Raw genomic sequence first — 13,318 nt, forward strand, 5'->3', positions numbered from 1 at the left:
AAACAGAATTTTCCTGGAAAGACAGCAACATTTACAGAGATAGGACGACAAATCTGTTACTGCACAATGTTTTTAGCTTATTCAATGGGAAGTAATATTAGGTGCAAGATACAAGGTGTATCCCATCATGGTACCAGCCTACAAAAGCACATGCCTCCCTGGCTCCTGAACCCTTTAACTTCTAACCATATACAATGGAGGTAAAACATCAAATTTAAAAAAGAAAGTGGAAAGCTACTCACTCATCAATATTTTCATTCTTGATTCCAAGCCAGTCGTTAATCCGTTTCTGACGCACGCCTTTATGATTAAGCCATCTGTCAATAATGAGAGGAAATTAAAATAAAAAAAGTCTTCATAACCCGTATCTTCCAATTAAGCTAAAAGAATATACACAAAGTATACAATGAAACAAAAACAAACAAAACAAAAAAAAAACGTAAATTTTAAACTCTGCTCTGAAACATATCTTGCTTTGTATAGTTAAAGATGCACATAACATACATAAAACGAAAGGCTTGCAGCAGATTAATGCCTGGGATAAGCATAAGGCTATCCTACGTACTGATTAATGCCTGGGATAAGCATAAGGCTATCCTATGTACTGATTAATGCCTGGGATAAGTATAAGGCTATGCTACGTACTGATTAATGCCTGGGATAAGCATAAGGCTATCCTATGTACTGATTAATGCCTGGGATAAGCATAAGGCTATGCTACGTACCAATTAATGCCTGGGATAAGAAAAAGGCTATCCTATGTACTGAATGATGCCTGGGACAAGCATAAGGCTATCCTACGTTCTAATTAATTCCTGTGATAAACAAAGCTATCCTACGTACTAATTAATGCCTGGGACAAGCATAAGGCTATCCTACGTTCTAATTAATTCCTGTGATAAACAAAGCTATCCTACGTACTAATTAATGCCTGGGATAAGCATAAGGCTATCCTATATGCTAAATAAGTTTACACTTTTAGGAAATTCTGGACAGACTTGTTCGGCCTATGATTACTTTCTGCCATCAAAATCTAAGTTTCAACATTAAGGAATTTATAGAATCTGCAAAGACATAAACATGCAGGGAAGTAAATATAAAATAAACATACATGCAAGTATACATAGGAAAAATATGGCATCCATTTTGGACATGACCTTATATATTTTTAGCAGCGTTAGAACTGTAGAGTTTTGTTTATGAAGCATAATAATATGTATACAGTGTAGCACACATGGTACTATGCAGTAAAAGGTAACTTACACAAGGTACTGATCTCGGATTTTACGCAGCTGGATGAGGTCCGGCTTTATACTATTCAATTTTTTGTCTATCTCCCGATTATCTAATGCTTGTTTCTTCAAGTCTTGCTCCAGGCGCAGTTTGCTGTCATGAATCTCCCCCAAACGAGATTTGAGTTTTTCATAATTTATCATTATCCTTAAAAATAAAAAAGGAAATATTTTAGGCATGCTTCGTAAGAGGCAGTGTTCACATAGGTACACAAAATTAAACCAAGCATAGGCTAACAAAATAAGCTTACTCTCTATAACCAGGAACCTAAAAAAATGTTTTACTGGAGTCTCTGTTTATTTTTGTTTAAAGCACCTTATAAAAGTATTGAAGGGCCCTAAGCATTATTCCATTGTACAGAGCAGGTCAAAGCTGTGTTTTTATGGTGGATACCCTATTACTTTTATAAATTGTGTTCAGGTCACTAGGAGAGTGATTGCTAGTAATTCAAATCACATTGTGTGCAGTTATTAGAGAGCTGAATATATAGTTTTGGGCATGTACCGTTCAATTTCTTGCTCGCTGCCCTCCCCTTGAAATCGCTCAATGTATTCTTTACTATATCGTTCCTGGGTATGGCATTGCTCCTCAAATATCTTAATGGTTTCATTAAAGGCTTCAATTGCTGTTCTTTTCATCTGTATTTCCTAGAATAAGAAAGCATTAGGTTTTAACTTATCTAATGTTAAAAAAAAATAAAAAAAAAGTACAAATAATGCAAAACATTAATTTGCATTTTGGACGCAAAACACACCACTGCAAACTCCATGCAACTTGGAGATATTAGCGAGTGTGCACATACTAAAGTGCATAGATTCTGACCTGTGATGTCCTTGTATACTCCTCATATAGCTTGTCATACTGTCTGCTCTTATCCTGATATTGACCATGATATTCCTGTAGTTTCTTCCCCACAGCATCAATGTTATCTTCTTTAACAAGTTGATCCTATAAATATTTAAATAAAAAAGCCAAAATGTAAATATTTGAGTTTTCTGCACATATAAAATGAGCACAATGCTGAAAACATTTATGGATGTTTCAAATCGCACCTGTTGGTACCGGGAGACTGGATACATCAATTTCACATCTAGTTTGGGATTGTAATGGGCAAGGGACTCATGGCGGTAATGGTTAATTAATTCCAGCACAGAGTTAAATGTCAGTGGGTCGGAAAACCCATACTTTCCATCTCGATGATAAATCTTTATTAACTTGTTATTGCCACCTTTCCTAAAAAGGAAAATAAACCAAAAACATGAATGTTAAAATTTGTTTAGACCAGAAGGGGACACATTCATCACATTTTAGAGCCAAGCAAGGTTTCTGTAAGTTGAACTTTAGCCAAGAGAGGGCAGTCAAATCAGCAGCTTGACTTGTAGGCTGTCGTTTGGGCTACAAATAGGCAGCATGACACTTACCGCAGGGTGAGCGTATAATCTCCTTGCACCTTGGTAGACGCATCTCGCACCAGGAAAGTCCCATCAGGCATATCCCTTAATTTATCATTTACCTCTTCCCTTAAAAACAAAACAAAAAAAAGGCGCATATTTTCTAAAATGTTCTTCTCATAGTACACACAGTGTTCACTTTTTATATCCATGTATATAAATTACTAGCAGATGGTCATAAACACACTTACAGAGCTGTTTTAGCTCTGATCTGACCATTACTTCATCAGAGAAACCATATTCCTCAATGGTGTACACAGCCAAGATTTAATAAAAGCACAAAATAAGAGGGTAAAATTAGTGCACACAACCTGGTGAAAGAGAGTAAAAAGAAAGCCCTCTTAGTCACACCAAGGTCCAATGAACGACTAATGCACCCACCACTAGTTTAATTTCCTGCAACAATCATTATTACAAGATGATATTTTAAATACAAGCATGCAACACCTGTCGCATTGGAATGAACCGGCAAGAATTTACCTTGTGATATCTCCCCAGTACCACTCAGCATCCTGGAGTGAGCTGGCGTTGTCTTTACTTCCATCGGTGGTTATTGTAGTCATTGGTTTAGGGGGCTTTGGAGGAAGTGCTTTAAAACAAGAAAACAAACAGACTTTTAGCACAACCTCATTTTCTTCTAAGTACTACAGAATATGTTTTTTTTATAAACTGCAAGTCACATGATATGCTAAATCAACATTAAAATACTACATCTAAGTGTTAATAAAAGAGAGAGAGAGAGAAAAAAAAAAGAGAAAGAGAGAGAGAGAGAGAGAGAGAGAGAGAAAAAAAAAAGAGAAAGAGAGAGAGAGAGAGAGAGAGAGAGAAAAAAAAAGAGAAAGAGAGAGAGAGAGAGAGAGAGAGAGAAAAAAAAAGAGAAAGAGAGAGAGAGAGAGAGAGAGAGAGAGAGAAAAAAAAAGAGAAAGAGAGAGAGAGAGAAAAAGAGAGAGAGAGAGAAAAAGAGAGAGAGAGAGAAAAAGAGAGAGAGAGAGAAAAAGAGAGAGAGAGAGAAAAAGAGAGAGAGAGAGAAAAAGAGAGAGAGAGAAAGAAAAAGAGAGAGAAAAAGAGAAAGAGAGAGAAAAAGAGAGAGAGAGAGAAAAAGAGAGAGAGAGAGAAAAAGAGAGAGAGAGAGAAAAAGAGAGAGAGAGAGAAAAAGAGAGAGAGAGAGAAAAAGAAAGAGAGAGAGAAAAAAAGAAAGAGAGAAAAAAAGAAAGAGAGAGAGAGAGAGAGAGAGAGAGAGAGAGAGAGAGAGAGAGAGAGAGAGAGAGAGAGAGAGAGAGAGAGAGAGAGAGAGAGAGAGAGAGAGAGAGAGAGAGAGAGAGAGAGAGAGAGAGAGAGAGAGAAAAAAAAAGAGAGAGCGAGAGAGAGAGAAAAAGAGAGAGAGAGAAAAAAAGAGAGAGAGAGAAAAAAAGAGAGAGAGAGAAAAAAAGAGAGAAAAAGAGAGAGAAAAAGAGAGAGCGAGAGAAAAAAAGAGAGAGAGAGAAAAAGAGAGCGAGAAAAAGAGAGAGCGAGAGAAAAAGAGAGAAAGAAAGAGAGAGAGAGAGAGAGAGAGAGAGAGATAGATCAGACTGACACATGAGAATAAGTTCTCGTAGGGTCTCTGGACTGTGCACAGCATACATGCAGTATGGATGACAAAAGTGAAATCATTTTATTGGTAAGCACAAATGGTCCCTATAGAAACCAGTCAATATATATATATATATCAGAAATAAAGTTTTCATGTGTATATTTAAGAAAAAAAAATATAAGTGTACTGTACAAAGAGGAAAATAAATGTAGGAGCCTATTAGTTGCTAGCTATGCATTTCTTTTCAATGTACACTGAACACGAGTCAGACAATATATACAATTTAGGCATTACACATAGATATGTATAATAAACGTAAAAGTAAAATGTAAGTTGTGGCTTTATGGATCTTTTATTTGCATAGAATAGAGGACAAAGTGCCTGACTGCCTACTTGGAGGTGAGATGCTAAATGGTCAAACAACACTATGGTACCCAATTCCACATAGATTTAGGGAGAGTTTTGCACTGTAGCATAAAACAGGAAATGCAAGAACGTGGTTGTAGAATATAAAAAAAAAGAAATAACTATTAAAAACAACAGTCTTTCTACATATTATATAACAAATGCAATTATAATAACCTGTACAGTAACCAGCCACTATAGATTTGTAAGTGCTGCATATTAATAATAATTAGCCTATGGTATATTTGAATTCAGTTTAAAACGATTTAACATGTAATGTAACAAAAACGATTAGCAGATAAGAAGCTTTGGCAAACTAACATGTAATTTAGTTAATAGTATTGAAATTAAATTAAGAAAACGCCATATACATTTAAAACAATGTAAATTCCTTAACAAGCAAAATTCACATTGCTTGTTTCATCAAAAAAATAAAAAAACTTCAAGCTGATGTTTGAAGAACGACTAAAGTATCTAATCATGTATTTCATGTGTTAGACAGCCAGCAGTAAGTTTGCTTCATCTGGAACCAGCACACACTCTAAAGAACATATCCCAATATTAAAACAATAGTCTTACAGAAAAGTTTTGTTTCTGGGTACAAGAACTTTAAGAGTAAATGATCATGCATTGTGTTACCAGAACACTACTCTAAGAAAACAAAATTGTCTAGTACAGTAAATTATTTGAGAAAAGCAATATCAATACAATGCTTTCATAAAGAAATAATAAAAAAAGGAATATAAACCAATACTAAAATAAGTTAAAAAAAAAAAATATATATATAAGACCCAACAATTACTTTCTGGTTAGAGAAGGGATTCTTATTAAGTATTCCAGGATAATACAGAGATGTTTGCGGTCAAGCACCATATAGCTGTACTTAAGTGGTTATTCTATAGCTTGCACGTTAGTAACCCTATTCCTCCCCCCCTCGACTCTCACCATCCAACCTGATTTCTGTTCTAAATCCCAAATCAGACACTGTTGGCAAAAACTAATCTCTGAATGGAGACAGGGTGCTGACCAATCAGAGCGCTGAAAAAGAATCGTATGTTACTGACGTTCAAGTGCAGAAAGTAGCTGTGCGGGGGAACAGCAGGTAGTTTTAGCAAAGCCTTCCTGCTCAACAAAATGCAATGTGTGCCCAGACAACAAGTCATAGGCACATCACCTAGAAATATTTGGATATTTTCCTGCATAGCATTCATCTTTTTAGTTAGAAGCAACTATATAGGAAGTGTTTAAGTTAGAACAGATATGCTGGGACTTCATGCACATGTAAATGGAGACAAGCAAACTAAAAAAAATATATAACAGATAAAATGCAGGACAGGCAGAACCTGGTGGCTTGTAGCAAACTTGCAAATTTATGAGAAAATGTACACAAAGGAACTGTTGCTAGGTATTTAGTATCTATGGTGGGATATTTAGAAGATTTTCATTCTAGATTGTTCAACCCTTTGACTAGCAGAGTTGCAATGCACTGAAAAGCTGCTAAATAGCCAGCTGGCATCCATAGGGTTAAGAACACAGGGACTTCATTGTTCTCCACAGCCAATAGTGTAAGCTGGACTCAAATCTGCTACCTTATATTGTAACAAAGATATGGTTACTTGGCAGCAAGTACAGTTTTACAGTACCTGTGCTAAAAGGAGTATCATCAATATGTATAAATGATAGTCTTGGCCCATGTATGCAGATCTGATCTGTATATTGTTACATACACAACTTATATGAGGTTAGAGCATTAATTTTGTATCATTAGACTTAAGCTCCATAGTGCAGGGCCCTTTTAAACCTGCATGAAATTTTATTCTCAAATCTCAATGATTTTGCTAGATTTGTATTGTACCAGTTTATTGAAGCATTGCATATTGCGCACCCTCTTCTTCATATACTTAGCACTGCAGCATACGGTAGCGTTTTACAAATAAAGTTTTATTTTTCCGATAAAGAACAAAATTACTAATAATTTAATAAATAGTTTAACAAGGTACAAAACCAAAAGCCTGCAATTAGTTGAATGTGAATATGGTGCCCCTTCTGGGAACAATGCACAAAATAATGCATTTCCTTTTGCTTTACATAAAAGGAAGAATCAAAGGCACAAATTAAATTTTTGTTTTAATTAAAAAACAAACAAAAAAATTAAAATGGGATGTTGCTGGACAACCAATATAGATATCAACCAATTAACATCACATTTAATGTAAACTTATATGTAAAAAGTTTTAAGAGGCCGTTGTACTTAGGATATGGGAAGTCTTGATTTCCAATTATTGGCAAAAAAAAAATAAAAAAATTCTACGTACAAAACAAATAAAATAATTAGTAATGGCTCCAAATCATATCGGAATTATGTAATGAGATTTTTAAAGAGATGTAGGTACCTCTATATCATGTGCAAATCATAGTGGCGATAGATCCGATTACTAAGACAAGCTAACAAAAGAACATATTTGTACAGTGCTAGAATTCATACAGCTATAAAACTATTATTGCACATGCACGGCATATATGTTATATCCATAAAGCACAAGGAGCAAAAGTGGTACCAACCCCTGCAGTTATAATAAAAAATATAATTAGTGCTATCACTATAACCTGCAGTAGTGAACCAAGGGGCACATATATAGATTCCTCTATGCTTGGCAGCACAGATACAGCACCCAGATCTCAGTTATTGAGCAGACAATGGGGAGTTTGTGCTATCTGCATAGGAGGAACCTTGAAAGTGCACAGAAGCATTACGTAATGCTTACTTTACACCACTCATTCCTAGTCAGAAATCAGCACAGCAAATTGGTACTGGCAACGTAAAAACTTGAACGATGGGAAGACAAAAAGCTGCAAAGCAAGGATGTAGAAAGCAATTGTGGATGAAGGACATTAGTGATGTTAGAAAGTGTTACCTTGCAAAAGTCAGCAAGGCCTGCTGTACCCCTGACCTGCAGCTGGATACATAACAATTATATGGGGCAAACTACCTTCATTTCCAGCATGTCAAGGGTTAAACAAACTGCTGAGGTAGCAGGAACCAAGTGACAAACACCCTAATATGCAGGGAGGTAAGAGCTAAGGTGAATTTGTGTGCAATGAAACAATGCAAGAGCCAGTTTAGGAGGTGGAATATGAGCGACTTGTGGGCGTCACAAAGGCTGCAGCTGGAACAATGGGAAAGTGAGGCACTGCCGTGGAAAGTTATGGGAATATTTTATTACAGTAAGTGCAGCGCCTTTTGCCCAAGCTGCATCCTCAGTACAGGGTAACATAACGCACACAGCACAATAAGCTGGCACATCACACCCAAAATATGGGGGTTAGATGGTTACAGAAAAAAGCTGTCCCGTGCACCAGAGTCCCTGAGCAAACCATGCAGCCACAAAATAATTCAATAAAAGTAAATATCCTCTAGGAAAGATGCAAGTTTTATATATATATAAATATGTGATTATATAAGTATAGATGATAACTGTACAAGGAATGTGGCAGTGAGAGACAGATAAACAAAGAAAAGAGTACCCCCAATAACCTGCACAACTGTGCCCAGTTATCTGTAATAAAGGGCACTATAGTAACTGGAGGGAGTGACGGGGTTATGATGGGGAGCGATGTTGCCAGGGGACACTAAAATAACAGGACTGAGAAGCTGGGAATAAAGTGGGTGCTCAGTTACCCAGGGGTACTGTAGGAGAAAGAGTGGGTGCTAGAAGAAAAGGCGAGATGCTTGTGTACCGGGGGTACTGTAGTAACAAGATGGGTTACACAGTTACCCAGGGTGCACTATAGGAGCAGGAGTGGGTACTAGAAGATAAGGTGTAAGGGTTACTCAAATACCATGAGGCACTTTAATAACAGGAGGGGTACTACAGAATAATGCACAGGGTACCAGAAGCACTGTAATAACAGGAGGGGTGTTATGAGACAATGCACAGGGTAAAAAGTTGGACTCTGGTACCAGGGGGGTGTGTTAGAGCAAAAGGTGGTGTGTAGTAGCAACAAAGAAGCAAGATGTTAGTGTGGGGTGCTCATGTACCAAGGGCACTGCAATACCATAACCCGGTGCAGAGAGAGGTTTTTGTTTTTTTGAGGGTCTATGCCAGGAGTGCAAAAAGCAGAAATAAGGACCCAAGTCCTGCACCCATAACCTGCACACCCCACTTGCCAAGAATGTAAGCGAGATAGGATAGCTGTACATGAGTGTTCCGTACCTGGAGGATCCATCTCTATGTAAAATATCAGCTCAGTGGAGTAGGGCAGCATCACCTCCCGCCAGTCTGCATCCTCTGCTTCTGTATTCCACACTGTGTTGTACATAGTGCCCACAAATAGGTGCCCTAAGTGCCAGGGGTATGCCCAAAGACAGGTGCCCCTTAATACCAGATGTATGCCCACAGACAGGTGCCCCTCAGTGCCAGGGGTATGCCCTCAGCCAGGTGCCCAGCAGTGCCAGGGGTATGCCCACAGCCAAGTGCCCCTCAGTGTATCCGTCACAGAGTGATGTGTGCCCCTCAGAGCAAGACGTGTGTCATATACAGGGTCCTTAGCAGCAGCTCGGTGCGAGTCACACACATTACCCAGCACTGCCTGCTGCCTCTCTGCCCGGCTCACGATTACATTTCATTTTAACATCAGCGTGGGCCAACCGGCAAAGTGCCGGGGCGTACCATTACACAGCTCAGTGGGGGTATCTGGCAATGCAATACAATGAAAGACACAATGTATACAAAATAGACGTACACGTATTTTATTTGAGGTGTTATTAATCCATTCATACAATTTAATAAAACATTTTATTAACATGGTGCAGAGGTTGCGGCCGTGCTGTCATCGCGCGGTGTAGCGGTTCCCCCCTCCAACAGTCAGGTAGAAGTAACAGAATGGTACGCTCCAAAAACTGGCAAAGAATCTGAGCCGTTAGGGAGGCGGGGAATCCTGTAAGCAACGCCGGAGCTGAAAAGAGATTGGCTGGAGGGCCGGCGCGTGAGGAGAGGCAGTGAGTACTGGGATTTGCTGAGAAGAGAATATGGGTGGGGACTTAAGGTCCGCTCAAAAGTCTTTGTCTGCCTGGAGAGCGCGAGAGCTTTACTTGCATGAGAACAGCGGCTCTACCGCAGCAGCCAATCGGAAGTGAATGCTGCCGACTGGCGTGCAGCTGATTGGCTGAAACAGTTACTAAGAGGGACAAAGAGAAAGAGGTTTCTGAGGCGATAAAAAATGTCTAAAGCAGCAGCGATTTGTATAGATTTTTTTTCAGGGGAATCACTGGCAAAGCGAAAGTATTCCTCGCTTACAAAAGCTTTTTATAGTCACTGTTGGCATCCATAGAGGAAAAAAGTGCTTTGTTTTCAGTTACATGTGGGAGGAAAATGGACTCTTCTGAGGGAAAAATGAAATTTTTTTTGTCACAATGTAAAAATAAACCTATATGGTGCATATCAACCCAGACTCTCTCTTTACTGGGAGAATACTTATACATATTATATATACAGCAACAACAGCACTGATGCCTGACAGCTGCTGGACCATATCTTATACAATATAATTATATACTTTTTATTTTAAAATTATAACTACCCACACTTCACTTTTTTTTACAATACAATTTTATATTTCCTATATGCTCTTAATATAATTTATTTCTGGATTATTACAGTTTATGAAAGAAGCTATGCAATACTTTAATAAAATGTACAACTTACAATTACTACTGTTGTACATCACATACATGTACAGTCCTGTGTATGTATATATATATATATATATATATATATATATAAAATTATTTGTATAGCGCCGCCAAATTCAGTAGCGCTGGGTACAGTGATAGGGGTATACAATACAAAACTAAATAAATCTAGTATAGGAGGAATAGGGCCCTGCTCCGGAGAGGTCACAGTCTACAGGTTTAGGGTGCAGAGACATAAGGTTGGGGTAGCTTGTCACATCGGTTGTAGTTGCAGCAGTGAGTCAGGCAGTTTATGTATTAGTTTGGTTAAGAAGAGAGATGGTAAGCCTCTCTGAATAGGTGGGTTTTCAAGGACTTCTGAAGCTATACAAGGTTGGAGACAGTCTTATGGAGCGGGGTAGAGAGTTCCAGAGGACAGGAGCAGCATGTGCGAAGTCTTGGAGATGGGAGTGGGAGGTAAAGCTAACAGAAGTGGAGAGACGTAGGTCAGAGGACGGAATAAGGTATATGTCACAATGAGAGAGGAAATATAGTTGGGAGTTAGACTGTTGAGTGCTTTGTAAGTTAGGGTTAATACTTTAAATTGTATTCTGGAGTGTATGGGGAGCCAGTGTATATACATATGTGTGTGTGTGTGTATATATATTTATATATATGTGTGTGTGTGTATATATATATATATATATATATATATGTATATTTACATTGTGTGTGTATGTATATATATGTGTGTGTATATATATGTGTATGTATATATAGATACACATATGTGTGTGTGTTTATATATGTTACATGTAAAGTCAGAAATCCGGGTAATCCTAGGATTACCCAAGTGGCTGTGGGTAAAGCCTGATGTACTGTAATTCAGCTGTGGGTAAAGCCTGATGTACTGTAATTCCCCCATCTACAGTATTTATTTTTTATTTTTGCCCCACCTTTCCTCTGCCCCCCTTGAAACACCCCCCACCCCAGCCAGAGGCAAAAAAGATAGTGAAGATGGGGGAATTACAGCGCATCTTATATATGTTTGATGCAGTGACTCGATTAGTTGAGGGGATTTATGATCTTACATCGGGCTATAGCCACAGCCGCTTGGGTAATCCTAGCACTACCCGGGTAATGCTAGGATTACCCAATATCTGACTTTAACCGTAACATATATATACAGTATATATGTGTGTGTGTGATATATATTTATATGTGTGTGTGTGTGTGTATATATATATATAAAATGGTAGAGACAAGAACTCCATACTTACAGTTCCAATTCCCGGGGTGCAACAGAAGAGTACAGAAACAGAGAGTGCACTCACCAGAACTTTTTTTTTTATAAGAGTTTACTTGAAAGTGAACGTTTTTGGGGGTTTAACCCCTTAAACCCCGAAAATGTTCACTTTCAAGTAAAATCTTATGAAAAAGTCCTGGTGAGTGCACTCTCTGTTTATATAATATATATATATATATATATATATATATATACATACACTCACCGGCCACTTTGTTAGGTACACCTGTTCAATTGCTTGGTAACACAAATTGCTAATCAGCCAATCACATGGCGGCAACACAATACATTTAGGCATCTAGACGTGGTGAAGACGACTTGCTTAAGTTCAAACCGAGAATCAGAATGGGGAAGAAAGAGGATTTAAGTGACTTTAAATGTGACATGGTTGTTGGTGCCAGACGGGCTGGTCTGAGTATTTAAAAAACTGCTGAACTACTGGGATTTTCACGCACAACCATCTCTAGGGTTTACAGAGAATGGCCAAAAAAAGAGAAAATATCCAGTGAGTGACAGTTGTGTGGAAAAAAATGCCTTGTTGATGTCAGAGGTCAGAGGAGAATGGGCAGACTGGTTTGAGATGATAGAAAGGAAACAGTAACTCAAATAACCACTCTTTACAACCAAGGTATGCAGAATACCATCTTTGAACGCACAACACATCAAACCTTGAAGAAGATGGGCTACAGCAGCAGAAGACCACATTAGGTGCCATTCCTGTCAGCTAAGAACAGGAAACTGAGGCTACAATTCGCATAGGCTCACCAAAATTGGACAATAGAAAATTGGAAAAACATTGCCTGGTCTGATGAGTGTCAATTTCATCTGCAACATTCAGATGTTAGCGTCAGAATTTGGCGTAAACAACATGAAAGCATGGATCCATCCTGCATTGTATCAACAATTCAGGCTGGTGGTGGTGTAATGGTGTGGGGGATATTTTCTTGGCACACTTTGGGCCCCTTAGCACCAATTGAGCATTGTTTAAACACCACTACCTACATGAGTATTGTTGATGACCATGTCCATCCCTTCATGACTACAGTGTATCCATCTTCTGATGGCTACTTCCAACAGGATAATGCACCACGTCACAAAGCTCAAATCATCTCAAACTGGTTTCTTGAACATGACAATGAGTTCACTGTATTCCAATGGCCTCCACAATCACTATATCTCAATCTAATAGAGCACCTTTGGGATGTGGTGGAATGAGAGATTTGCATCACGAATGTGCAGCCGATAAATCTGCAGTAACTGCTTGATGCTATCATTTCAATATGGACCAAAATCTCTGAGGAATGTTTTCAACACTTTGTTGAATCTATGCCACGAATAATTACGGCAGTTCTGAAGGCAAAAGGGGTCTAACCCGGTACTAGCAAGGTGTACCTAATAAAGTGGCCGGTGTGTATATATATATATATATATGTGTGTAAATGAAGGACACACTCGTCAGGTCTTAAACAACCAATATTTAATAATACAGAATTAGGTTATGTTTCGGGTGATTAGTCACGTCCTCAGACCTTTACATAACCATATAACATACTCATAAATATACTAACTTACCCTCCACCAACACCTGCGATCAACTGGAACTGCTCATGGCGTCCTATTCG

At 38.3% G+C, this 13,318-nt stretch overlaps 1 protein-coding gene across 1 annotated transcript in view; it reads right to left on the reverse strand.

The window, feature by feature from the left end:
- PIK3R3 (phosphoinositide-3-kinase regulatory subunit 3) overlaps nucleotides 1-9,311 on the reverse strand; it is a 10,959-nt gene extending 1,648 nt beyond the window's left edge. Inside the window, exons 1-8 of the mRNA XM_053693955.1 lie at nucleotides 8,934-9,311; nucleotides 3,225-3,333; nucleotides 2,715-2,813; nucleotides 2,346-2,526; nucleotides 2,116-2,241; nucleotides 1,798-1,940; nucleotides 1,264-1,440; nucleotides 243-317 (exon numbers count right to left, since the gene is read on the reverse strand). Coding sequence (XP_053549930.1) covers nucleotides 243-317; nucleotides 1,264-1,440; nucleotides 1,798-1,940; nucleotides 2,116-2,241; nucleotides 2,346-2,526; nucleotides 2,715-2,813; nucleotides 3,225-3,333; nucleotides 8,934-9,039 — 1,016 coding nt within the window. The 5' untranslated portion in view covers nucleotides 9,040-9,311. The remainder of the gene's footprint in view (nucleotides 1-242; nucleotides 318-1,263; nucleotides 1,441-1,797; nucleotides 1,941-2,115; nucleotides 2,242-2,345; nucleotides 2,527-2,714; nucleotides 2,814-3,224; nucleotides 3,334-8,933) is intronic.
- Nucleotides 9,312-13,318: the final 4,007 nt, after the last annotated feature.

Source organism: Bombina bombina, chromosome 10 (genome assembly GCF_027579735.1).
Source record: "Bombina bombina isolate aBomBom1 chromosome 10, aBomBom1.pri, whole genome shotgun sequence".
NCBI lineage: Eukaryota > Metazoa > Chordata > Amphibia > Anura > Bombinatoridae > Bombina > Bombina bombina.